We start from the raw sequence: 25,517 nt of genomic DNA, 5'->3' as shown, positions 1-25,517 counted from the left end.
GTCACTCCCGGGCCCATGAGGCACTGACTAAACGCTTTCTTTATTACATCTACCCCCGAGGCTATAGCCCGACACGGAGCCTCCGAATTACGGAGATCATTGTCTCTATCGGTGGCAAAGATCCAGCTCCTCTGACAGTACTTTTTTCTCCCTCCTTTCCTGTCCGCCGAGCCGCCTGACCGGGACTCCTCCAGGCAGCCGCAGCCCTGCCACCCCGCCTTGCGGCACCGAGGCGAGAACACCGGCCTGCCCGCCTCGGACCAGCCGGGGATGGCAGACAGAGGGCAGTAAGGCAGGCGGGCAGGAGGCCGTACCGCCTCAGCCGCCCGCGGCCGTGAGGGCGGGAAGCCGCTGCCCACAGCGGCGCTGGCACCGCCTCCCGGGAGCGGGGCAGGGGGCGCGCCGCCTCGCTGCCCGCCAGACGCCATTTTGACGGGTTTGCGTCGCTTCCGCTGCTGGGAGGTAAACAGAGAGGGGGAGGGAGGGCAGTAGCGACGCGGGCGGGACGGGACGGAACGGGCTGGTGGAAGGAGGAGACGCTGTGGTCGGCTTCAGTGGAGGGAGCTGATGTGGCCGGAGCGGAGGCGCCAGCGCGGCCCGAGTCCCGGTTAATGCGAAGCGCAGCAGGGAGCCGCCAGGTGAGGGCATTGGAAGGAGGTGGGCGGTGGCGGCGGCGCACCGGGACCTTGGTCCGGTTCGCGGCTGCGCTGCCGATGGCGGGAGGAGAGGGAATGGGAGCAGCAGGGCTTGCGGCCCTGCCCGGGAGCGGAGGGGAGCGGCTGCCCGCGGTCTGGCAGAGCCCCGCGGCGCCGCGCCCCGCCTGGGGCTGGGCCGGCAGGGACCGACCCTGAGGGGAGCCTCTCTGACAGTAGCGGGGCTTATTGTCCAGCCCTCCCTATTTATAGGGATGTCGCTACCTCGCAGCCTTCTCGGAGCCACCGTAATAGAATGTGAATACTCCATTGTTTTCAGCAGAAGTGGTTGTTGGCGGCGAAGAAGGGTCGGGTTTGCGTTTGGGTCACCTCTTCTTAAAGTTCCCCCCATCAGCGCATTTACTTTCCTTTGTAGGACAGCCCTGCTTCAGGTATCGGGCGACTCAAGGACCTCCGTCAGGCTTGTCGTTGGGGAAGCCTTATCGGCAGGGTGTAAACAGCCGTGCCTAGTTGTTGGGGCTTTGGTTTGGGGTGTTTTTTGTGTGTGGTTTTGTTTTTTTAACTGCCATTTGTGTTCTGTCTGCACCTTACTCAGCAATAAAAACAATGTTCAGCATGTGCTTTGCTCCTCCTCCTACTTGGTGACTGAACTGTGTGATTATGGTTGAACGTGACTGTACTGCAAACAAGATAAGTGTGGGTTGCGCCCAGATGCCGAGTGCGGAGCAGGATGTTCAGAAACAAGTTGTTAAAATATGTTGAGGAATGTACTTGGAAAATCTTAAGGAATTAGGCATATTGATTTCACCCCCCTTTCTGTAGAGTTGGGTATTTTTTTGTTGTTTGAGATTCCTCCCCCACCTCCCTGCCCCTTTCTTAGACCTCAAGCAAATTGGAAAAAAACTGGTTAGTGATAAGTGTACCTTAAGTATGCCTGAAAGAGTCAAAAGCAAGATTGATGATTCAAGCATTGTAAGAACTGATAAGCAATCATTGTTTGGAAAAGTGACTGTACCTATACAGTAATATATGAGCATGGAATTTCTCATGAAGTTGTTTCTGTTAGCCTTGGATTTCAAACAGTTAAATCGTTAGATACATTTTAAAAAAGTGAACTAAACTATCTAATTGCATTTGCCTGTTGCTGTGTTAAGCTTGTAGAAAAGGTTTACTTTCTTAAGTGATCTGATTTTTTTTAATAAATAATATTTAGATGACTCTGTAGACTTTGGTAGGCAAATACACAGTCTTTCACTTTTGAATTTATTTTATTGTTAGGCATGTTAAGAGGTTGAAACCAGTTGTGGTTTAAAAAAAAGCTATTCCAGTACTGTACATGCTGAAATAAGATCACAAAAAATTAGCTGAACAAATTCATGAGAAATTAGGTGACAAAACAGTTTCACTCTTAAAAAATCTTACTTTTAAGTCTTGAACTTAGAGTTTTTTCTCTTTTGAAAAAGTTCCCCAAGGAAATATTTTTGACAACTTAACATTGCTTTCTCTTTTTCAATTACAGGAGCATCCAAGATACCAGTAACAAAAATGTTGTCTGGAAATGTGTTTTTCCATCTTTTTTTTTTCCATCTTTTCAAGCTCTGGCATTTTAGAACACTTATTTTCTTGGGAGGCTGACCTGAAATTCATCATCAGCATAGCTCTTGTGATGAATATGTTGTCTATTTTCTTCATTGGCTGTCTATAAAAACTTCAGATAGTACTGCACAACTTCGAGATTGGGTTTTGATCTGTCACTAGCATGTGTGTATATATCTATATATATATCAAAATAGCTATACTTAGAGCTTAACGAAGTTAGCTCAGAGGTGCAGCTTGTAAGTTGGCCATTGCTAACCTGGTCCACTTCTATTAACCATGCCTCGAAGATTATTTTTCCAGATGAAGATTTCATACTGTTTTGTCTCAGTGGCAACTCATCCCTGGTCTTTTCTGGAGGGGGGAAAAAAAAAAAGAGACAGAGCTAGTGTTATGTCTTTGAAAAGCTCAGTTATAGTAAATGTGTGGTATGTGTGAATCAATTCTACTGTACAGGCACAACAGCAGGTCAAGGAAGGTTCTTCTCCCTTTCTACTCTACCCTGGTGAGGCCTCATCTGGAGTCCTGTGTCCAGTTCTGGGCTCCTCAGCTCAAGAGGGATACAGAACTTCTGGAGAGAGTCGAGCGCAGGGCCACCAATATGATCAGGGGACTGGAACATCTTTCATATGGGGAAAGGTTGCGGGAACTGGGGCTGTTTAGTCTGGAGGAGACTGAGAGGGGATCTTACTAACATTTACAAATATCTAAAGGGTGGATATCGGGAGTTTGAGACATCCCTTTCTTGTATTGTAGCTAGCAACAGGACAAGGGGTAATGGGATGAAGCTGGAACACAACAAGTTTCACTTAAACATAAAAAAACTATTTCACTGTGAGGGTGAGGGAGCAGTGGCACAGGCTGCCCAGAGGGGTTGTGGAGGCTCCTTCCTTGGAGGTCTTCAAGACCGGCCTGGACATGTTCCTATGAGACCTGATCTAGGTGAACCTGCTTGAGCATTGGGGTTGGACTAGATGATCTCTAAAGGTCCCTTCCAACCCCTACCATTTTATGATTCTACGATAATAGCTCCTGTGATGTGATAAAGGAGAAAATCCAGAATATCTGTTTGGAGTAAAGTTTAAAGGATTATTGTGTTTCAGACTAGCTTATGCCAAGTAATATTCTTGGACCATGCTTAGCAGTTATTTCAAACACAAACATGACGGGTTTGCAGTGGATTTGCTAATCTAATTCTTACTGAGTTATTAAGTATTCAGTTTTCACCGATGCAAAACCTGGTTCCTTCCACTTCTTATTAGTTGTAGATGGTTTTAAGTCATTGTTTGGTTTTCTTGCTTTCCTCTGTACCTGTGAAGTCAGTGACTCAGCAACAGAACTCCCTCTCAGAGTTCAGCACAGGAGTTATATTTTTCATAGTCATGAGCTGTGAATCATTGTAAGTAGTTCTCAGGAAGGAAGCAGAGCTTTTTACCCAGTAGTGTTTTCATCTTGTGCTTGCCCCAAGTGTTACTGGGATTGAAAAATAAAGTCAAAAAGACTTGAAACAAATTCTGTTTATCCGTTTTTCGTGACGATATGTTTGAGGCTCGCTCACGTCATTTTAGGAATAGCTTCAGACCTAAAGCAACAGCTTGCTGTTGTCTCTTTGAGAGGTATGATTGAAGTGTTTCAGAGATAGGTAAGGAGATGCTGACTTTGAGGAAATGTTCTATGATGTGTTGAATAATAAACAGTATAATATTTTAACCTATAGATCCCACATATTACACTTTGTTCTTAAAAAAGACTCCTAACCTTTTGCTTAGCTGCAGTACATAGCAGGGAAAGTGAATAGTCCAGATTCCAGTTACCTGGGCATATCATCATCTAGCATGTGTATTTGTACTTGAACATCAAACCAAAATTATTCCACTGTGTATGGAGTTCATGTTTACCTTATAGAAGTTGTGAGGGCTGGAAGGTACTAAAACATCAAGCCCACCCCATCCACAGGGTCTGTTTGCTTTTTAGAGGCTGTAGTTGAGTGTATTGTGGTATAGTGAGGTCTCAGTCCTTTAGGACATGACATACATTGCAACAAGGCTTTTAAACGTCAACAACTGGATGCTAAGTTCAGTTGTAAGGTGGCACACATGAGAGACCACAGTTTGATCAAAACCTGCTGCTAGTTTTATTTCAGGTTTGCATAGTGGTGGGATTTTTTTTCCTCTTAAATAATAAAGGTAGCATTTGTGTGAGTCACTGTGGAAGAAGTATGTGCTACGCAAAATGAGAGACCTTTTTGCCTCAGATTTGAGAAATTTAATACGATTTTGAAGCAACTGTGCTGACCCTTCTATAAGTGTTTTTTTGTGGGTTGACACTTCTGGACTGCTACTGGAAATTTTTCATAATCCCTGTTTACCAGTTACTTGGAAAAATTAAAGCACACCAATGTTCTTGATGAAATATGTTTTTAAGGATAGTGATTTAAAATAGATGCATATTGAGGCAACCTCTTCTAAAAATAGATAAATTTTTAAAAAGGTTCTTCCTGTTCTGGGAATAAAAATGAACCGAGCAGATGGAACAAGTGCAAGATGCAGTGTCTGTGAGCAGGCATACATTCATTATTTACTTTTTTACCTGACTTTTGCCTTCCACAGTTTCAGATGTCTCTGGTAAACAGAACTGGGGCAGCAATATGAATGACAGCATTCACAGACTTTTTCAGAAGACTATCTTTAGTTGGTAGGAATATAGAGTGAGAATCAACAAAACAATCAAAGAAATTAGGTTTGAAATGTTCTGAAACACAAGTGAGACACTGAGAGTGAACGTTTTAAGTGGATTGGTACTGTTAATGGTTAAAGAGGTAATATTAAAGATACCTGTCTTGATGGTAGAACGATTTCTAAACTACCACTTCAGCCTCATTGTTACTTGGGGTTTTTTCACTTCATGGGGGAGTAGGGGGTACGAGGACCCTGCAAAAGTGTGGCTACAGAGCACATGCTTTTTCACTGGCACAGTGTTTTATTAATATTGCTCTTTTCCTCTCTGTTACATAACAAACATACATACATATATATATATATATATACATACATACACTTTTCAAAAATCTCGTTTTTATAGAATGAAACGAGGAAGGAAAAGTAATGAGACCAACAGCAGTTCATCTGAAGAGACAACTGAGGAAGAATCCAAGAGACACAAGGTTGTAGAGGAGAAAACCGTAGATGTACAGAGTCCTGACTGGGCAAACCTGCTTCAAGACATCATCCTGCAGGTGTTCCAGTACTTGCCCCTTCTGGATCGTGCTCATGCGTCACAGGTCTGCCGCAGCTGGAACCAGGTGTTTCATATGCCCGATCTCTGGAGGTGTTTTGAGTTTGAACTGAATCAACCAGCTACATCTTACCTGAGGGCTACGCACCCTGAACTAATCAAGCAAATAATAAAGAGGCATTCCAATCACCTACAGTATGTAAGCTTCAAGGTAGTGTATTTTACAGTAATTTTATTTGTTAAAAAGTATTTGTTAGTTCTTTTTCCTTCTGCATTTCATTTAGAATGTTTTGAGGAAAGACGTCTCTTACTTTGGAGACAGTTTTGATGGTCCATCTGTGTAAATATCAAAGCATGAGAAATATGATTTGATCAATGTCAGTAATTGAAATACTGGTGACGATAAGGGATAATTGACAATTGTGATCAAAGCATTTTAACATGCTGAAAATTAGAGAATATCACTAAATGTTAGGAAAGGCCTTTGTGTCACTAGGATTGTCAGTTATCCAAAGAGAAATAAGACAACTCTCACTGTGGTGAGCCTTTGCTTATTTATTTGTATATATTTTCAGGACCAAAATGTGTAATAACAGTTCTGAACATACCTTTTCATTGACTTGATTTTCATTGACTTTAGGTGGGGATTTTGGGTTTTGGGCCTTTTTTTTCCTTTTTCTGCCTCAACAAGGGGGCAAAAAATTCTTCCATACTTATGGATGCCCATCTCGGAATTAAGTTTGATCAGGGTGCGTAAATTGGGCATTTCCTCATTTCACATCCTACAGGGAACTGGATCTAATGTTCATGGTTAGAAAACATATATCACACAGAGTGACTTTGGTACCACTAGTAGGAAGTGTCAGTTTTAGTACTACATTCTGTGGAGGTACCCACATATGGCATCTACTCGGCATGGCTACATTTCATTTAACCGAGAAAAGTACGTGGGATTTGCTGGGATGATGGTGTATCAACTGGTGGTGCTTGGCTGAGAAATACCATTTGGTCATGAAATAATCTTCAGCATGTGAAAACCTTGAACATTTGCCTTATATACCCCTCTGTTTGGGAAGGGTGCTGTGAAACAGTCATGGCTGTGTAAACATCAGCTATGTGAGAGAATTGGAAAGGAAATTACTTTGCAGCAAAGTGGACATACTAGTTGTTTGTTTCTGACACTTGACAGGTTTTAATGCAGAGATCATCAGTGTGTGTGGGTAGCAGGGGCACCTCTGCCCAATGGCTGTCGCTGCTGCTTGATGCTGTATCAGTTGTAAACTGGTTATCACAAGGTTTGCAGGGTTTTTATCAGCAGCTGAATAAAGAAAATTTAAAACGGTAATTTCCATTGGGCCAAATGTTTTAGAAGGGTTTCAGATGTGCTGCTGTGCTGGTAGGGTGTTACCCACATCACTTTTTTTGTGGGCAAAGAAAGAGCGGATTGTTGAAAATGAGGTTTTTCAGCTTGTGTTCAAGGAGAAAGTGGACTGAGATCTGTTGCTGATGATGTAGCATGGCTTCTGGTAGACTTACAATTGATCTTGTGATCAAGCTTTTCACTGTTGTGTAGATTTGCAAAGCTGTCACGCCCACTATAAATCAGAGGTTATTTGAAAAGCACATATGAGTGTTGGGGAAAATCTGCTGGAGGCACGTTAAGTAATTTAGTTGTGTAAGAAGCTGACTAATGGAGATCGTTGTTTATTAGGTCTTTTTTTTTCTTCCATTGGATATCTGTTGTGGTATTGGTGCTGTGAGGCCCACTCATATAAGAAAGAATGTAAAGAGGAAGTAGGGTAGGATCTGGACCCAAATGAACCTCCACTTGCTTATTATTTGATGTAGATCAGATATCTTGGAACAAGATGTTTAGCTGACCCCTCACCATGCTGAATTTGATCAAAGTGTATGAGACAGTGGTAAATTTATAGCAAATTATCTCGGATCTTTGGTATGTACTTTCTAGGTGAGAAAATAATTACATTGATGGATTCCCAATAAGCTGTTTTGTGGGGTTTTTAATACCACATTTCAGAAGGTAAAGCTAAGAAACATTGAAGTACATCTACTCTGCTCTGCTTTTGTATAAAGACTGTGTTTGATGCAATGCTTTCTGAACAATAAATCTGTTTCATTTCAAGGTGGACAGTAGCAAGGAATCTGCAGAAGCAGCTTGTGATATTTTGTCACAGCTTGTGAATTGCTCTCTGAAAACACTTGGGCTAATTTCAACTGCCCGGCCAAGCTTCATGGATTTACCAAAGGTATTTTAACATGTGTGTTTTCCTGTAGCAAAGTGTTGCAGTGGTTCATAAAGTATTTCTGTAACTTTATGAAAAGTTTTATCGTAAGCATATGAATCATCAATAAATAAAACTTTATTACTGGGCTCTATTAAAGGGAGGAACTAAGATGATGTACGAATATGGATAATTAAAGTTTCACTCATTCTCTGCATCACGTAAGAACTTAGGTCTGAACTTGTTTTTCCAACTCCTCCTGTCTACTGACCTCAATGTAATGCTGAGCAACATGATCAAGCGCGATTCATTGTGCTATGGGACTATAGGGGATGTTTAGGAGTGATCATATTCATGTGAGTGGTACAAGTTTCACCCACGTGGACTTGCTGTGGGGATTACTTTGTCGTTGAACTTTCTTTAGAAACCAGTGTGATTGGGATTTTCAGTACTTCATGTCACTCAGTCAAGTACTGGATTCTGTGCACTGTATCTCTAAAATTTTCTGTCAGATTTTTACCTCGCATGTTTACCAAAAATTAGATTCAGTTACAAGATAGCTAGTCTGGAAGAGAGAAAATCCTTATATCATAGAATCATAGAATGGTTTGGGCTGGAAAGGACCATAAATATCATTTAGTTCAGAACTCCCTACCATCAGCTGGGACACCTTCTGCTAGAGCAGGTTGCTCAAAGCCCCATTCAATCTGGCCCTGAACGCTTTCAGGGATGGGACATCTACAGCTTTTCTGGGAAACCTGTTCTGGTACCTCACCATCCCCACAGTGAAGAACTTCTTTCTACCATCTAATCTAAACTTATCCTCTTTCAGTTTGGAGCTGTTAACCCTTGTCCTATCACTACGTACCTATCACTACACACCCTTGTAAAAAGTCCGTCCCTGGCTTTCTTTCAGGCCCCCTTTAGGTACTGGAAGGCTGCTATAAGGTCTCCCCAGAGCTTTCTCCAGACTCAACAGTCCCAACACAAGAATTACTGCTAGTGAAGTAGAAATGTGCTATTGCTCAGGAGCGGGAGAGCAGCTGGGGTAATCTGGGCTGCTTGTTCTATATCAGGGAGATCTCAGATGTCTTGCAGCCCCAATTCTTGAATCTAGTTCATATGTGTGTGAAGGGCCTGATATAACTAGACTATTAGCTCAGTGATGTCATTGCTGATGATAGCAGCAAGGATAAGGAAGAAGTAGAGACAGCCTGAGAAGAAGAAGTAGGCTGTAGGGTTTAAGCAAGGTTAGCTACAAAAGGATTATCAATTATTATCCTTGGAAGTGATCACAGGCACGTTATGCAGTCCTCTTGAGTATGGGTTTTTAATCCTTAATTTTCAGATATTTCCCAGACCTTTAATTAATTTTTGTATAGGTATGGTTTGGTTTTTTTTTTCTTTTTCATCTTTGTTGAGGTGTGACTGTAAGAAAACATGAATGTAGTGAAAACAGTCCAGAGTCTTAGTGTGTAAACAATGTTTTGTCCTGCTTCATCTCCTGTATATTGTATTATTTCTTAGTCTTAATGCTTTTAGCTCTCTGTCAGTTTTCACTAGAGGTGTGTTATGGTCCTGTTCAGCTTACTGAATAATTATTTGCAGTCCTTCATGCTTTGGTCTTCCTCAGCTTCAATGCTTCTAAAATACAGACTTCTTGGTTTTTTGTTCTTACCAGGTTCACTTGTGGCTTTTCAAAAACATGTTCAAAATAAGCCAAAATCAACCCTAGGCATAATTTGCCTTTTGATATTTACTACTCAAATAATATTATCACTGGCCTATGTTACCACCAGCAAAGACTTTTAAAGAATAGAATTGGACCATGAATAAATTATTCTGGGAAGCCATTAGCAACAGGTCCATGGGATGAGAGGCAGGCAGAGATGGGTGGATCTGAAAAATGGTTAACACAGCTAGTTTGACTTTGGGTTTCTTTTAAAATCAGACTGTATGGGAAGTCTGAACTACTTTGCCCTATCTTCATTGATGCCCTTCTGGTTTCAAAGAACATGACATCTGGTAAATATCTGTAAATCACATATAGCATTGTGTTGTCTATTCACTAAACACATTCTGCATAAATGTTTTGAAGAATCATGCAGTAGGCTACATATATGTTCATATTCAAAAGACATAAATTCCCAGCTTTTGCATCTTAGGGTATTGCCTGTTTTCCATTAGCTCTTCAAACTATGGTTTCAGGTTACCTATTCGGGTAAATGTGGCTAACTTTCTTTGCCTTTCTGTTTATCAGCCCTCTTAGTGAAAGGAAGAATAACAAAACCACAACACTAACACTTTTGAAATACAGAGTGGAAATACTATTAAAGCAGCTTTTCTTCAGTACGTAGCATCTGTAATCAGTGCATTGTCAATGTAGCTGGGAATGGCATCTAAAGCCAAAATGCCTAATTTGCACTTTGTTTCCTTTAGTGTGGGCTGACTTTTGACAATTTATGCCAATGGGAAAATATTAACTCCTTCTGTAAATCTAATCACATGAGAGTTTTAGCAAAACCCCAAACATGTCACATAAGAGTAAGCAAATGTGTTGCCAGGGCTTCTCTCCTGTAACTATATTCAGTATTCTACATGTGCCCGTGAAACTGTTGAAATCAATATAGCAGGTAATTTTATGGGACATTTAATGCAGTGCACGGAGGAAGTACCTTTTTTAAGTCTTCCTGTCGAGCCAGTCTTGTAAGAAATCATGAAGATAAGCTAATCATTCACTTCCTACCACTGATGATTTCTGTAAGCACTGCTGCATCCGTGCCTTAGTCTGCATTTCTTAAGGCTTCCTGGCCTCTGTCTGCACTGGTAATTTTCAGTGGTTGCATAAAAATGCTGAGGTGCAACCTTGATGCTTAATTGGTAATTATTGATAACCTGCTCCTTGGCTATGTTTGGACCACTCCACTTAGCTTTCAAATCCATTGAAACTCTAGATACTCTGGATGACAGGTAGGCAGAGGTACCTTTTGGCTTTAGACACATGCTAACAACATGAGGTTACCACTTTTGACTCTGTTTGCATCTCGTCTACGGCAGCACCACTCACCACATGGGAATTCCTGTTTTAGGTGCTGTTTCTTTTAGAGCGTGACTTGCAAACTGTCCTCCAAATTAGGCCTTCTAGGCTTTCTCTTTCACGCAGAATCACAGAATGGTAGGGGTTGGAAGGGACCTTCTAAAGATCATCTAGTCTAACCCCCCTGCTAAAACAGGACCGTCAAGATCGAGTCACTTGGGAAGACGATCAGATGGGTTTTGAAAACCTCCAGAGAAGGAGAACTTCCCTGGGCAGCCTGTGCCAGGGCTCCCTCACCCTCACAGTAAAGAAGTTTTTCTGTAATTGGAACTTTTTCTGTTCTGGTTTTTGTCTGTTACCCCTAGTCCTGTCACTGAATGGTACAGAAAAAAACATCCTCTTGACATATACCTTTTAAATACTTGTAAGTATTAATGAGAGCCCTTCTCAGTCTCCTCCATGATGAACAGTCACAGAACCCACAGCCTTTCCTCATAATGAAGATGTTCCTTCCAGTCCCCTTATCATCTTGATGGCCCTGTGCTGGACTCTCTCTAGAAGTTCCCTGTCCCTTTTGAGCTGGGAAGCCCAGAACTGGACACAGGACTCCAGATGAGGCCTCACCAGGGCAGAGTAGAGGGGGAGCAGAACCTCCCTCAAACTGCTGGCTCCACACTTCTTGATGCATCCCAGGGTGCTGTTGGCCTTCCTTGCTTCTCCTTTCATGGCCTTCCTACAGGTTTAAGTTTATGTAGTGGATTGTCCTGGGTCAGGTTCTTGATTTTTGTTTAATGTTAGACATTATGATATGCCAAATATGTAGACTGATAGCAAAAAAAAGTGGTTACACTTCATCTACTAATAAATGTCAACTTTATTATTTTTAATTATGCAATATCAAAAGAGTGGTTTTTCAGCATTTTTTTACTGCCAATAAAAGAAAACTAGGACTGCTCTGTACAGTGTAAAGTCATTGAGATTTGTATTTCAGATACTACTGTTTCATTTAAACTTTTTTTTTCTTCCAGTCTCACTTCATTTCTGCACTGACAGTGGTGTTTGTAAACTCCAAATCACTCTCTTCACTCAAGATTGACGACACACCAGTAGATGATCCATCGCTCAAGGTGCTAGTGGCTAACAACAGCGACACACTCAAACTGTTGAAAATGAGCAGTTGTCCCCATGTTTCTCCAGCTGGTAAGCTACTGTGGTTTGGTTTTTTGTTGGGTTTTTTTTAAGTAAGCATTAAATTCTGTCTGAAACCAGTAAACCCCTGAAAAGAGAGGTGAGGTGAAAGCAGAGGTAAATGCGGTGTCTACAGCAACTGTCACGGAATAAAATACTAGTAATACTGGTTGTCAATCCATCCATTCCACCACTTGCAGAGTGACTACTGTGCTAATAAAGAAGTAGTATGTGTCTGTTCTGGACAAATAACTAACCTCTTGTGGAAGTTAAAAGAGTATATCTTGACTGGATAGTGCACTGCTTCTGCAATGACTATTAAAAGTATTCCAGTATAATTTTTTTGGAACGTGAGTTCCTTTTCTGCTCTTCATTCATGGGTTTTTAGTGTTGCAGTGTCATGGATTATAAAGATGCTGGTTTAGTCATTCTGAAAAAAAAAACAGTTTAATCTTTTGTGGAGAACAAGTATAGGCAGCATCTACAAAGGGACGAGACTGAACTGTGCAGAACTTCTGCCATTACCAAACGTATTTCATTAACGTGTGTTTGTAGTAAGAAAGAAGCCAGGTTGTACCAGAACAAAATCACTCAAGATTGTTGAAGTTTATAGAATTAATGTTTGTGGAAGACTTAAGCAATGCACAGCAAGTTTAAGATTGATCTGCAGACCATCAGCTTAATGCTTACCGTTTTTCGCTGAGAAATGGGAGAGGAATTGTGAATGATCTGCTGGCAGCTTAGTTCACTTCTTCTGCTGAGGATGAGTAGAAACTATTGCAGTCACTGTAGCTTTCTTCATCCAAGTAAGTGCAAGTGTTCTATATTATACGTAAAATTCACCATCAGAACTCTCACTATGTGGGGGAAATGATATTGTAACAGAGGGCATGATATGTAGTGACAACAAACAAAACACAAACTTCATACTTTTTGGAAGTGTAGCTCTCAGACAAAACCTTATGCTTGGTTCTGTACAAAGAAGTCCTGAAAGTGCAGGTTTGTTTTGCAGCAGATTTGTCCAGAAAACACCAGCATATTAACTGGAACATTATTTCTTTCAAAGCTTTGTCATCATAGGCAGGGGATTGTTTAAATTAGCTTGAGTGACAGGGTTTTCCTGACTTGAAATTTAATTTCAGAATGCTCGTGTCTGAGAAGTACAGGAGCCATAAGGTGTCTGTTGAGAGGAAGAGGCTCCAGCAGTAATTTGTAGCTGGACAGAGTAATTTACTTGGACTTGGATCCAAAAGTAACTTCCCAGCTCTAGCAAGCTTTGCTGGCTTGTGGCTAATCCTTGCTAGAAGGTTTTAGGGAATGTATACACCTGACAATTTGGGAGAGGGTAGAGTTTTACAGAGTTGTTTGACTGGTGTATTCTGGTGATGTATGATGTTTTAAATTGAAGGAACAACAGGTGAGAAATTGCAGCGCCTGTTTAAGGAAGGAAGAGCATAAATACTCTTGTCCTTCGTGGAGTGGAGGTGAATAGAATGGGATCAGATGCCTTAGTGACAAAACCAGAGAATGCTGAGCAAACAGCTGGAGAATTTGATTGTTTAATTCGGGTATGGGTGTGCCTTGAGGTGGAGAAAAAAATTGGATATATTGGGTTTGCACAGCAAGGTTTTGACAGTGGGAGAGGCTATAGGGGCGGCTTCTGTGAGAAGCTGCCACAAGCTTACCCCAGGTCTGATGGAGCCAATGCCAGACATCTCCAAGACAGACCCACCACTGGCCAAGGCTGAGCCCATCAGCAACAGTGGTAGCACCTTTGTGATTAATATATTTGAGAAGGGGTAAAAAAGTTACTGTATAGGTCCAAACTGTGGCAGAAGAGAGGAGTGAGAATGTGAGGGCAACAACTCAGCAGACACCAAGATGAGTGAAGAAGGAGGGGGAGGAGGTGCTCCAGGTGCTGTTCCCCTGCAGCCCTTGGTGAGGCAGGCCCTGGCCCAGCAGTCATGAAAGCCATGAGGAGAATCTCACACCAGAGCAGGTAGATGCCCAAAGGAGGCTGCAGCCTCGTGGGAAGCCCACACCGAAGCAGGTTCCTGGCAAGACCTGTGAACCCGTGGACAGAGAGGAGCCTGGGCCAGATCAAGTTTGCTGTCAGGATTTGTGACCCTGTGGAGGACCCAGGCTGGAGCAATCTATTCCTGAAGGACTGCACTCCATGGGAGGGTACCCATGCTAGAGCAGTTCCTGAAGAGCTGTAGCCCATGGTACTTAGGTTGGGGAAGTTTGTGGAGGATTGTCTTCTGTGGGAGGGACCCCACTTTGGAGCAGGGGAAGCGTGAGGAGTCCTCCCTGTGAGAGAAAGGAGCAGCAGAGACAGCATGTGATGGACTGCAACCCACATTCCCTGTTCCCCTGAGCCACTGGAGGTGAGGAGATTGAGAAAATTGTGAGTAGACTCTAGGAAGGGGGAAGGTGTTTGGTTTAAAGATTTGATTTTGTTTCTTAGTGCTCTGATTTGATTGGTAATAAACCAAATTAAACTAAACTAAATTTTCCCCAAGTTGAGTCTGTTTTGCTCATGATAGTAATTGCTGAGTGATCTCATTGTACTTATCTTGGCCCACGAGCCTTTCGCTGTATTTTTTTTCTCCCCTGTCCAGCTGAAGAGGACAGTGCTAAGAGAGGCTTTGGTGGGCACCTGGCATCCAGCCAGGGTCAACACACTACAGTAGAACAACGGAAGGAGCTGGCATATGGATAGTTGGCTTCAAGAGCAGGCAGACTATGAAAAATAAGAAACTTTGAGCACTGAAACTTACCTGGATTTTTTTTTCTTCTATTGGGTTATTTTAATTAGCAGACTGCTATAAATGTGGAAAAATTTTAATTGAACCAGGAAGGCCACGTAAGTTACACAAAACTGGTCACTTACGATGCACTCAAAATGGTGTAATGTGCCTTCAAATTGCGGCCTGATGGGGAGTGTTCATTACTACAGTAATCCTCAAGAAATTTGTTAGTGAATGATAGAATCATAGAATGGTGGGGTTGGAAGAGCCCTTTAGAGATCATCTAGTCCAGCCCGCCTGCAGAAGCAGGTTCACCTAGATCAGGTCGCATAGGAACATGTCATGAACGTGACAGAGAGGAGTGATGCAGTGGTGCAAGACTCTACTGCTGCAGGGATAAAGGAAGAAGATTGCTATCAAACTGGGAATTATTTTCAAAGGATGCTCTGAATAATTGATGTGCTGTTGTTTCTTGCCTGAAGTATTAGCCATTGGTTCAAAGGGAGCTGAAAGCATTCCTGTGAAGTCTGCTTCTGCTCTGCTTTGGAGGCGAGAAGGTTGCTTCTCTCTGAATGGAAGGGAGGGGAGAAGAGCAGTTGCAGGATATGTCTGCATTAGTAGCTTAGTAGAGGCATTTTTTGATGCAAAGCTGTGCTATGTGATATGAGAGCGACCTACCTCTCTGTGGCACAAATATTTAGGCAGTGCTTGGGGATGTTCTGCAGATGTGCCACTTGCAGCATGGGCTCCAGGTATGATCTAGTAATGATCTGCCTGGGTTCATTGTTGGTTCTGTATGCAGGGAAATCGTTTCATTGACTGGGTGTGATGTGTATGTCCAGTCCTGCACCTGTAAAGGATCATAGCAAGTTAAACCCTAGTTCTTTCCTTTCTCCATTGCACTAGTCGGTAAGGTACCCTTAAAGTTAGCAAAGATTATTTACTGAAGGATGGCAGTCTGGACAACACACTGGTTCAGATGGTAAATTGGCAGCAGTTTGTTTTCTGAACCTGTGTAGTGATGAGACAATGGATATGAATCTTGTCAACAAAGTGTTTCATGTGTCAACAGGCATAGGTGTGATGGAGCAGCGTGCCTGAGTCTGCTTAAAGGGACTGGGTGTAGTAGCCCTCAGGGGAGAACTGCTGTAAGAGTAATTTTGTTCCTTAATGATTTACAGGCAGGAAATGGTCTCTGGCATGTGTAGAAGGTACACATGAGTTTGTAGTTACACTTAGTTCTTCTAATGTTGTACTCCAGTCTTAAAGGTAAAACCAGCCAAACAAATCTTGGATCTCATCCCCTCCTCAACTGAAATAATGTTTTTTACAGGAAATAGTTGCAATAGGAGTTGGGTTAAAATTCTGTTTTCCTAACTGCTTTTTAAAATGAATATAACAAACTTTTAATATTTGAAATGACAGCATGTGATAAGTTTAGAAGATGCTTCTGATGCATGTGTTCTTGGAGACCCTCATGTCAAAAATGGGGGAGTTTTGTGTATATATTCATGCAAATATTTTGAGTGGTTTTTTTTAAAGAGAAAATGTTTAGAGGCTCAGTATAGGCTCCTCTTTTGAGTTTAATAACTGCATCTTAAAGGAATTGTTGTTATTCTGTATTTCTCTCCATTGTTTCAAAGCTGTAGTGTGTTAAGCTCAGGTTTTTCAGCCCCATATAAAACTCTCTGTTTTCATCTCCTCTCTTAATGCCAAAATCATATCCCCACACTTGTGTAGTTTCTGTGGCATGTGAGATGCAGAAGACTGTATTATTTTCTCCGTGCTTTTGGAGTTGTTTTTTAGTACTACTACCTTACAACTGCTTGTATCTGCAAACAGGATGAGTGGAAACTTTACAGGCTGAACTGAACTCTTCTTATTGATGTCTTTGTCTTCTGTGAACAGCAGGTTATATTGATTCTGTATTCTTCTTCGAATGAAATTCAACAAGGGCAAGTGTATTCTTGCATCTGAGAAAGAAGAACCCCATATACCAGTACAGCTTGGGGAATGAACTCTTAGAGAGCAGTGTAGGGGAAAGGGACTGGGGAGTCCTGGTGAACAGCAGAATGACCATGTGATCTCATGGCCAAGAAGTGCAGTGACATCCTGGGGTGTATTAGAAGGTCAAGAGAGGTTCTCCTACCCCTCTACTCTGCCCTTATGAGACCATATCTGGAATATTGTGTCCAGTTAGGGGCCCCTCAGCTCATGAAGAATGGGGCTGCTTGAGAGAGTTCAGCGCAGGGCCACCAAGATGATTAGGGGAGTGGAGCATCTCCTTTATGATTGAAAGGCTGAGGGAGCTGGGGCTCTTTAGCTTGGAGGAGACTTCATTAAAGTGACCTCATTAGTGTTTACAAATATGAAAAGGAAAAGTGTCAGGAGGATGGAGCCAGGCTTTTCTCAATGATGTCCAATGACAGGACAACGGGCAATGAGTGTAAACTGGAACACAAGAAGTTCCAAAGAAATACAAGGAAGGATTTCTTCACTGTGAGGGTGATGGAGCACTGGCACAGGCTGCCCAGATGGGTTGTGGAGTTTCCTTCTCTGGAGACATTCAAAACTGACCTGGATGAGTTCCTGTCTCCAGGTGGCCTGCTCTAGCAGGGGGGTTGGACTAGATGATATTGCATAGTCCCCTCCAACCCTTAAGATTATGTGATTTATTAAAGGGAGAGTCTGACAATGGTTGTTCTAAGAATTATTGGTCCTGGTTTTTAAGTGTTTTCCCTCATCTTTGCTGTTACTCTTCCAAATTTAAATGTTTATGCTTTGCTAGAAAGAACAAATGCTTGACAGTAGCAACTTGTGTATATGATGCAAATCTGCCATTCATTTTATGTTTGCTGTCCCCGGATGACAGGTTTCGTTGGTGGCTGCTTACTCTGCCACAGAGGGGGACAGCAGTACTCCAGAGCAGGCTGGTGAAGGGCTTACTTGTAGTAAAAGCACCTTTTGTAAGAACAGAGTTGAGCATATGTGCTCTTACAACAGGTTGTAATGGTCAGAGTATGCTGTTTATGCATGTCACACAAGAATTAGCTCCCACAGGAGAGTCTACAAAGCAACATGTTCACTTCTTTGTGTTTCCCTGGAGCAGAGGAGTGATGTAGTGGTGTAGCATGTGTGTGTCTTCCCGTGTAGCTGCACAGAAGTCACAAGACTGCTTACATGGAAGAGATTCACGTTCCGGTTGCCCAGCATGATTTTGTTTTGCTGTTGGGTCTTGATTGTTCACGGAAATCATAGAATCATAGAATGGTAGGGGTTGGAAGGGACCTTTAGAGATCATCTAGTCCAACTCCCCTGCAGAAGCAGGTTCACCTAGATCAGGTCGCATAGGAATGTGTCCAGGCGGGTCTTGAAGACCTCCAAGGAAGGAGACTCCACAACCCCTCTGGGCAGCCTGTGCCACTGCTCCCTCACCCTCACAGTGAAACAGTTTTTTCTTATGTTTAAGTGGAACTTTTTGTGTTCCAGCTTCATCCCATTACCCCTTGTCCTGTTGCTAGCTACTATAGAAAACGGGATGTCCCAACCTCCTGACACTCACCCTTTAGATATTTATAAATGTTAATAAGATCTCCCCTCAGTCTCCTCCAGACTAAACAGCCCCAGTTCCCGCAGCCTTTCCTCATATGAAAGATGTTCCAGTCCCCCTGATCCAGGAGCCCAGAACTGGATATGGTCTTTGCACCCTCTTGACACACACAAACAGATAGGCTCTGGTGTTTCTTCTTCAGTTATTCGTATAAGTGTCCATGTCACCCCTTTGATGTTCTGTTTCCTCAGGCATCCTCTGCGTGGCTGACCAGTGTCACGGCTTACGGGAGCTGGCGCTGAACTACCACCTGCTGAGTGACGAGCTTCTGCTTGCTCTGTCCTCTGAGAAACACGTCCGGTTGGAACACTTGCGCATCGACGTTGTCAGTGAAAACCCTGGACAGACTCAGTTCCACACCATTCAGAAGAGCAGCTGGGACGCTTTCATCAAGCATTCTCCTAAAGTCAACTTAGTGATGTACTTTTTCTTGTACGAGGAAGAGTTCGACCCTTTCTTCCGTTACGAGATACCCGTCACTCACCTATACTTCGGAAGGTCGGTGAGCAAAGACGTGCTTGGCCGTGTTGGGATGACCTGTCCCCGGTTGGTGGAACTGGTGGTGTGCGCCAACGGCTTACGGCCGCTGGACGAGGAGCTGATCCGCATCGCGGAGCGCTGCAAGTACCTGTCGGCCGTCGGCCTCGGTGAGTGCGAAGTCTCGTGCAGTGCCTTTGTCGAGTTCGTGAAGATGTGCGGCGGCCGTCTGTCTCAGCTGTCCATCATGGAAGAAGTGTTGATTCCTGATCAGAAATACAGCTTGGAGCAGATTCATTGGGAAGTTTCAAAGCATCTCGGTAGAGTCTGGTTCCCGGACATGATGCCCACGTGGTAGGGTTCTAAAAAGACTTCAAGGAGGATCGAATAGCACCTTAAACCCAAGCTTACCGTATTACAATTTACTGTACAAGCTTATTTAATACTGTAGTTTTTACTGTAAGTTCCTTCGTTGTTTGATTAGGAAGTTAATTTTTTCATTCAAAAATGATTTACGAAATCCAGATTCAAGCCAGAAACAATAGATTGCTCCAGAACCCTTTTTTCATCCAAACAGAAATCTGCTTTCTGTTTCAGGTTTGTTCTTTTTCATTGACAGTGACCTCAAATTTTTGTGGAAATCTAAAAAAAGTGTTAAAATGATTGAAATGTACCTACAAAATATCAGTTTGAATACGCTGCCCTGTTTTGATTTAGATACTAGTATTGAAACGGTCAGTTTTGATCTTAAAAACCAAGCAAAACCCCACCAAAATGGAATGCTTCTGTCTCCGACTGTGGCATTTCTGAATCCAGTCGCCTAGCTGACAGGATTAAGATTCTAAGGAGTATTTCTTGGGCTGGGAAATGTACATCTTCTTTTGTAGAAAAGTCATAAAAGGCAGGAGCAATATGCAATAATATCCTTTAGGCAACTAAAATACTAAGTCTGCTACTTGACTCAACAGATTATTAGATCCAACTAAAACGTACTTAGAGCGCAAACAACTATCAGTGTAAGATATCAGGAGCAGTGTGGTTGTTTCCCCTCCCCCCGCCCTTTCCCCTTTGAATTTTCATGTCATTTGCTGCCAGGGTCTGCGATCTGTGTCTAAACCTGTTTTAAGGTATTTTATGTCTTGCTCAGGAAGCGAAAGCATTCTGGGGGAAAATGTAGATACGTCCTATTTAAAACCACATTGGGGTTAACGAGCTTCTCTTGCACATTAACTACAGCTAGATGGACTAATGTATCTCTTATTAAAGGGACTCTGCGGTGTTAAAAAGCAACGACATGGATGTGAATGGGGTGAGATGTGAAAGTCAAAACACAAATGGTGACCCGAGAACCTTGTAACAAAATCTTAGGCCTTTTGGCTGCTTTCAGTTCGAGAGAAATGGTGGTTACTTCAGCTGTATAAACTAATTGTATACTGTAAATCTGTTCCAGAAATGTTTCTGTATAGAGTGAATGTTTGATAGGTGAGCATTTTGTATACCTTTAATTAAGCTAGTTGGATCATTTTGTAACACTTCAAAAAAAAAACCTAAAAGTGAAGTAGAGCAATAGGCAAAAATCTGTTTTGAATATTTGGTAAATCGGTTTTACTCCAGAAAGTTTCTAGTCTGTAAGTGGCGTGGGCAGCATATTGCCTGTCATCGGAATGTGGCTCCTTCATTTCTTACCACCAGCAGTTACCTTGTTTCCTCTTTAACTTGGTTGGTCGGTGAGGCTGAAGCCCTGGCTGCTGCAAGCCCTGGCTGCTGCAAGTGCTGGGAGAGGAGGGGTGAGCTGCCAGTGAGGCAGAGCTGCTCCTGCCACGGAGGGGCTTCTTACTGGAGCTGTGTTGTTCCTCCTGGCCGTCCTTGGGTTTCCTTCCCTTCTGATTCCAGACACGTTTATCCACATGTACAGTTGCAGTGTCGTGCATTTATGAGCACAGTTGAGCTCATAACGGTATTTTGAGCAAACAATGCTCAGTGGACTGGACATCTCTACAGGGGAATTGTATGTTTCTGGAGAGCTTTGATTTTAAAATGTTGGTTTATGAAACAGGTTTTTTTTGTATTAGAATTTGTTAAATTAATGTCAAACACTAATTTGCTTTTATTTGTATAAAAGGTGTCAATATATTCAGTCTGTAAAAGTAAAAAAGCTCAGTGTTTTTAATGTTTGGACTGTGGGAACTGGGCTGCCTGGTGAAGATGGAGTTACTACACTAGTGATCTGGGGAAGAGGACTTGTTTTCAGTGGATCACTGTATCAGTTAATCTTATCGGTGACACAGCTAAAACCTCAGTGGACCCTGACTACTGGTGGTTTGATGAGGTGAGAGGGTCTGTGGCTTCTGGCAGTGGTAGCAGGAGTAATGGAAAGGTGTGATGCAGCCCAAATATCTGGGCTGAGCTCTCTCACTGCTGTTAGAGTCATGGTTAGAGCCAGAGCTCAAGGTGTGTTAGCAGCCAAAAGCTTCATGCTTAGTTGTAGCAGAGCTGATTTCCCCAGAGAGGTGACCAGCTAGCCTCTCCTGAGGAGGTCCCTGTCTGGTCTCGTAGACTTCAAACAGTCCTTCCCTCATGAGACACTGATAATAGCTGTTGCCAAAATGGTCAAGGATAAGAAACTCACTTGAGAGCAGTCGTTCCCTTGCACTGATGGTCTGCAGTTTTTATATGTCACACCAATTCCAATGTCCTTAGATGAATTATTTAAGCTATGAAACAAACTTCTCGGGCAAGCTTATATTCTAAATATCTTCAAGAAAAGCTGCGATGGGGCTTTGAGCAACCTGGTCTAGTGAAAGGTGACCCCGCCCTTGCCAGGAATGTTGGAACTAGATGATCTTTGAGGTCCCTTCCAACCAAAACCATTCTGTGATTCAATAAAATCCCGTGTTAATTGTTGTTTTGCCTTCTACTCGTGTTGGGAAAAATGAAAAGAAAGAAAAAATCCATGATATGAGTAGTACTGAGAGTACCACAGACTGCCATGAAGTTCACCAGAAACATGAACATGGGTGTCCTACAACGGTATAAAAACATTTTCCCTGGGCTTACCTTCATTTCTTCTTCTTTTCAGAAGATAATCCAGCGTTGGCTTGGTTGTCCAGTTTTGGGTAGGAGCTGTTAATGTGTGCAGTCACAAATCTGGCCTCTGAAAGTAAGTGCTACATGACTTTAGCTTTTTTGATATAAAATAGCTGCTGTTGCCCAACAAGTTGTTTGGGGCTGATCCTGACCAGTTGTGTGCTCTGTTTACCATGAGATACTACATCAGCAGTGAAAATGTGAGTGATTTTAGAGCAGCTGTTGACATTAACTTTGTGTTTCCTACAGTTTACCTAAAGCTCAAACTTTGTTAATTTATTAAGTAGGTATTTGGGGGATTTTTTTTAGTAACAAACTTTAATATTATGCAAACTTCTCTAACTACATAGCTGTAGCTATTCCAGATGTTAACATTTTGATGTGTGCCTAAGTAATCTCTCTGTGAATTTCACATGGGCTTCAACTGGGCCTCTTTATGTTTGGAGCAGGCCTGACTGAAACCTAAATGATGTATTACTTCAGAGAGATCTGCCCTCATCTCTGGCCAGTCAAGTTGGTGACATGCAGAGGGGAGAAAAGAAATGCTGCTGCTGCTGTACCTGAAACTGGAGCGTTGATTTAATGAGGAAATGTGTGAAATCTTGAAGGCACCCAGACCAGAACTTGGGTGTCTCTAGGTCAGACTAATTGTAAATTAATTTTCCTAAAATAGAGGTGCTGTAGAAACAAGGACCTTTGAGACAGAAGTTTAACGGTATCAAATCTAGGACAGTGAAACCACAATTAACCTTAGATGTTCTGTGCGTTCTTCTCTTTATCCTTTTCGTTTGGCTTCTCTTGTAGGAGCTGCTGGCTGCTTGCAGTTTGTGTGCTTTGAAACAAGGCTGTGGTGTGCTCTAGGCTCTGTCCTTCACTTGTGCTTTTGTAAGATTGCAGCTCTTTGCAAAACTCTGAAGAACTGGGACAGCTTTGGACCTTTCAGAGGAAAAGAACCGTTCCTTCCAGTCTCACAGCAGGACAGAAAACTTACAGTTTCCCATTTTGGGACTATCCTGCACAAATATCAGCTGTCATGGTTTGTTACATGAGTAAGGAGAAAGACTGGTGTGATTCCTTGTATTTCTGTTATATAGTCTTATATGGACAGAAGGCCTCTCTCATCCAGGTGGAAGCCCGGTGAAACGATCTCGAAACCCCGTTTACACGTTATTAAGGCAAGAGCTTTGGTGGGTGTGGCATCACATCAATTTTGCTGCTTTAGCTGCAGGGTGTAAGGTTTAAGGGATTGAGTGCCACCCCGAAACAGAACCCCCCCCCCCCCTGCTCCCAACAAAGGCTTGAGTGTTGGGGGTGGGGGGAGGTTCAGGGGAAAGAAGGAAAAGGATTGATTTCCTAATTCTGGAGCTGAAATCTGACGTCCTGTAGACCTACCTGAAGGCTGGCTCCTTTCTTCCCTCAGAGGCTCAGCACCTAAAAGCTGTTGTAACTAATGCAGCAGGAGAGAGGCAGGCCTTACAGCAGTCCCTTCTCCTGTGGCCTGCAGCACTGAGCCTCTCAAGGGATCGTGACTCTTGGTGACAGGAACCCTCTCAGTTCAGTTATTTCAGGAGGTGATGCTTTGCTCTAACTGTTCAACAGCCATTTTGGTCACCGTATGTTAAATGGCATGGTATCAGCTGGAACATTTCTAGCAGGAGTCTCATTCATAGTTAGTTTTTAAGCACAAACCCTCAAAGACTGAGTCTGCCATTAGCACTAAATTTTACATGTGATGTGATGTGGGAGATGATTCTTTTAATTTGATTAGATTTCCCTGGACTAAAAATATGATGTTCTCTGTATGGCTGGCAAGGTCTGCTTTCGCTATCTAATTTTGCTAATGTGAATCACTAGGGAGGGTTTTATGCTTTAGACTTAGAATTTAGATTCCACTGTAAGTGGAAGAGGAGAAGCCTGCTCTGCTTTTGAAGTTACAGCCTAGTTGTGGTGACTTCAGAACCTCAACAGCAGGTCCACCTTGATCGGATCACACAGGAACATGTCCAGGCGGGTTTTGAAAACCAGAGAAGGAGACTCCACACCCTCCCTGGGCAGCCTGTGCCAGGGCTCCATCATAGGAAAGAAGTTTTCCTTCATGTTCAAGTAGAACTTCTTGTGTTCCAGCTTGTGCCTGTTACCCCTTGTCCTGTCACTGGGTACTACAGAAAAAAGATTCATCCCATCCTCTCAACACCTGCCCTTTAGGTATTTTTAAATGTTAAGTCTCCTCTCACTCTTCTCCAGGCAAAACAGTCCCAGGTCCCACAGCCTTTCCTCATATGAAAGGTGCTTCAATGCCCTCATTGTTTTAGTGGCCCTCTGCTGGACTCTCTCCAGCACTTCCCTGTCCCTCTTGAGCTGAGGAGCCCAGAACTGGACACAGTACTCCAGATGAGGCCTCACCAGGGCAGAGTAGAGAGGGAGAAGAACCTCCTTTGACCTGCTGGCCACACTCTTCTTGATGCATCCCAGGATGCCATTGGCTGCCTTGGCAGGCTGCTGGCTCATGGTTAGTTTATTATCAATCAGGACTCCCAGGTCTCTCTCTGCAGAGCTGCTCTCCAGCAGGTCAACCCCAAGCCTGTACTGGTGCATGGGGTTGTTCCTTCCCAGATGCAGGACTCTGCACTTGCCCCTGTTGAACTTCTCAAGGTTCCTCTCTGCCCAACTCTATAAAGTCAGTTGAGATCCTGCTGAATGGCAGCACAGCCTTCTGGGAAATCAGCCAGTCCTCCCAGTTTGGTGTCATCAGTGAATTTGCTGAGGGTACACTCTGTCCCCTCATCCAGGTTGTTGATGATGTTGAACAAGAAAAAGAAAAAACTGTAAGAAAAAACAACTTCACTGTGAGGGTGAGGGAGCCCTGGCACAGGCTGCCCAGGGAGGGTGTGGAGTCTCCTTCCTTGGAGACTCTCTTCAAGACCTGCCTGGACACGTTCCTATGTGATCTGATCTAGGTGAACCTGCTTCTGCAGGGGAGTTGGATTAGATGATCTCTAGAGGTCCCTTCCAACTCTACCATTCTATGAGTCTATGAACAAGACTGGTCACAGGACTGATCCCTGTGGAACTCCACTGGCCACAAGTCTTCACCTTGATTCTATGTCATTGATCACCACGCTCTGGGATCTGAGCAACTGAACCAATTAATTCTAGTGAATTTTTGATACAAGCCAAATTTTCTGCCATTCTTATTTGAATCGAACCACTGTGTACTTCCCTCTTTGGCTGCAGCAAAGCTATTGACTGAAGCTCAAGCCAAATGAAACTGCAGAGTTGGGTTCCTGTGCTATTGCTTAGCCGTGACACAGTGATAACCTCTGCAGGAGTGCTACTCAATCTGCAACTAGCTTAAAAAAAAACCAAAACAACCCAAAGTGTACAGTTGGAGATGATTATGCTGCTGCAGGTTTGGTTATCTTTTTGGTAGGGGCATGTCTGCTCTGCAGAAAGCCAGTGTTCCCTTGGTCAATTGGGTGTAAAGGGAACTCAGTTGCAAAGCTGCTCTGGGCACCGTCTGGAACAGGACTCGTACACTTGCATGAGGACTGCAAGCACTGCTGCCAGGGACAGGCTGCCATCCCTTTTTACAGACAAATTGTGACAAGCAGCAGATTTTTAACTGTGATTCTGACACCACAT

At 43.1% G+C, this 25,517-nt stretch overlaps 1 protein-coding gene across 3 annotated transcripts; it reads left to right on the top strand.

The window, feature by feature from the left end:
* Positions 1 to 344: 344 nt before the first annotated feature.
* Positions 345 to 23,878, top strand: FBXL3 (F-box and leucine rich repeat protein 3). Of its 3 annotated transcripts, none has more exons than XM_061995681.1 (7): positions 345 to 638; positions 5,331 to 5,694; positions 7,628 to 7,750; positions 11,792 to 11,963; positions 18,503 to 18,958; positions 21,868 to 21,948; positions 22,680 to 23,878. In XM_061995681.1, the coding sequence occupies exons 2-6, from the start codon at positions 5,332 to 5,334 to the stop codon at positions 21,906 to 21,908; spliced, it is 1,155 nt and encodes a 384-aa protein (XP_061851665.1). In that variant the 5' UTR covers positions 345 to 638; position 5,331; the 3' UTR covers positions 21,909 to 21,948; positions 22,680 to 23,878. The 3 variants fall into 3 exon arrangements, with proteins under 3 accessions (XP_061851665.1, XP_061851656.1, XP_061851647.1); XM_061995672.1 differs by having other exon boundaries at positions 22,325 to 23,878; XM_061995663.1 differs by lacking the exons at positions 21,868 to 21,948; positions 22,680 to 23,878 and having other exon boundaries at positions 347 to 638; positions 18,503 to 21,741.
* The last annotated feature ends 1,639 nt before the right edge of the window (positions 23,879 to 25,517 follow it).

This window comes from Colius striatus, chromosome 1 (assembly GCF_028858725.1).
Source record: "Colius striatus isolate bColStr4 chromosome 1, bColStr4.1.hap1, whole genome shotgun sequence".
Taxonomy (NCBI): Eukaryota; Metazoa; Chordata; class Aves; order Coliiformes; family Coliidae; genus Colius; species Colius striatus.
This window is presented reverse-complemented; position numbering and strand designations above follow the sequence as displayed.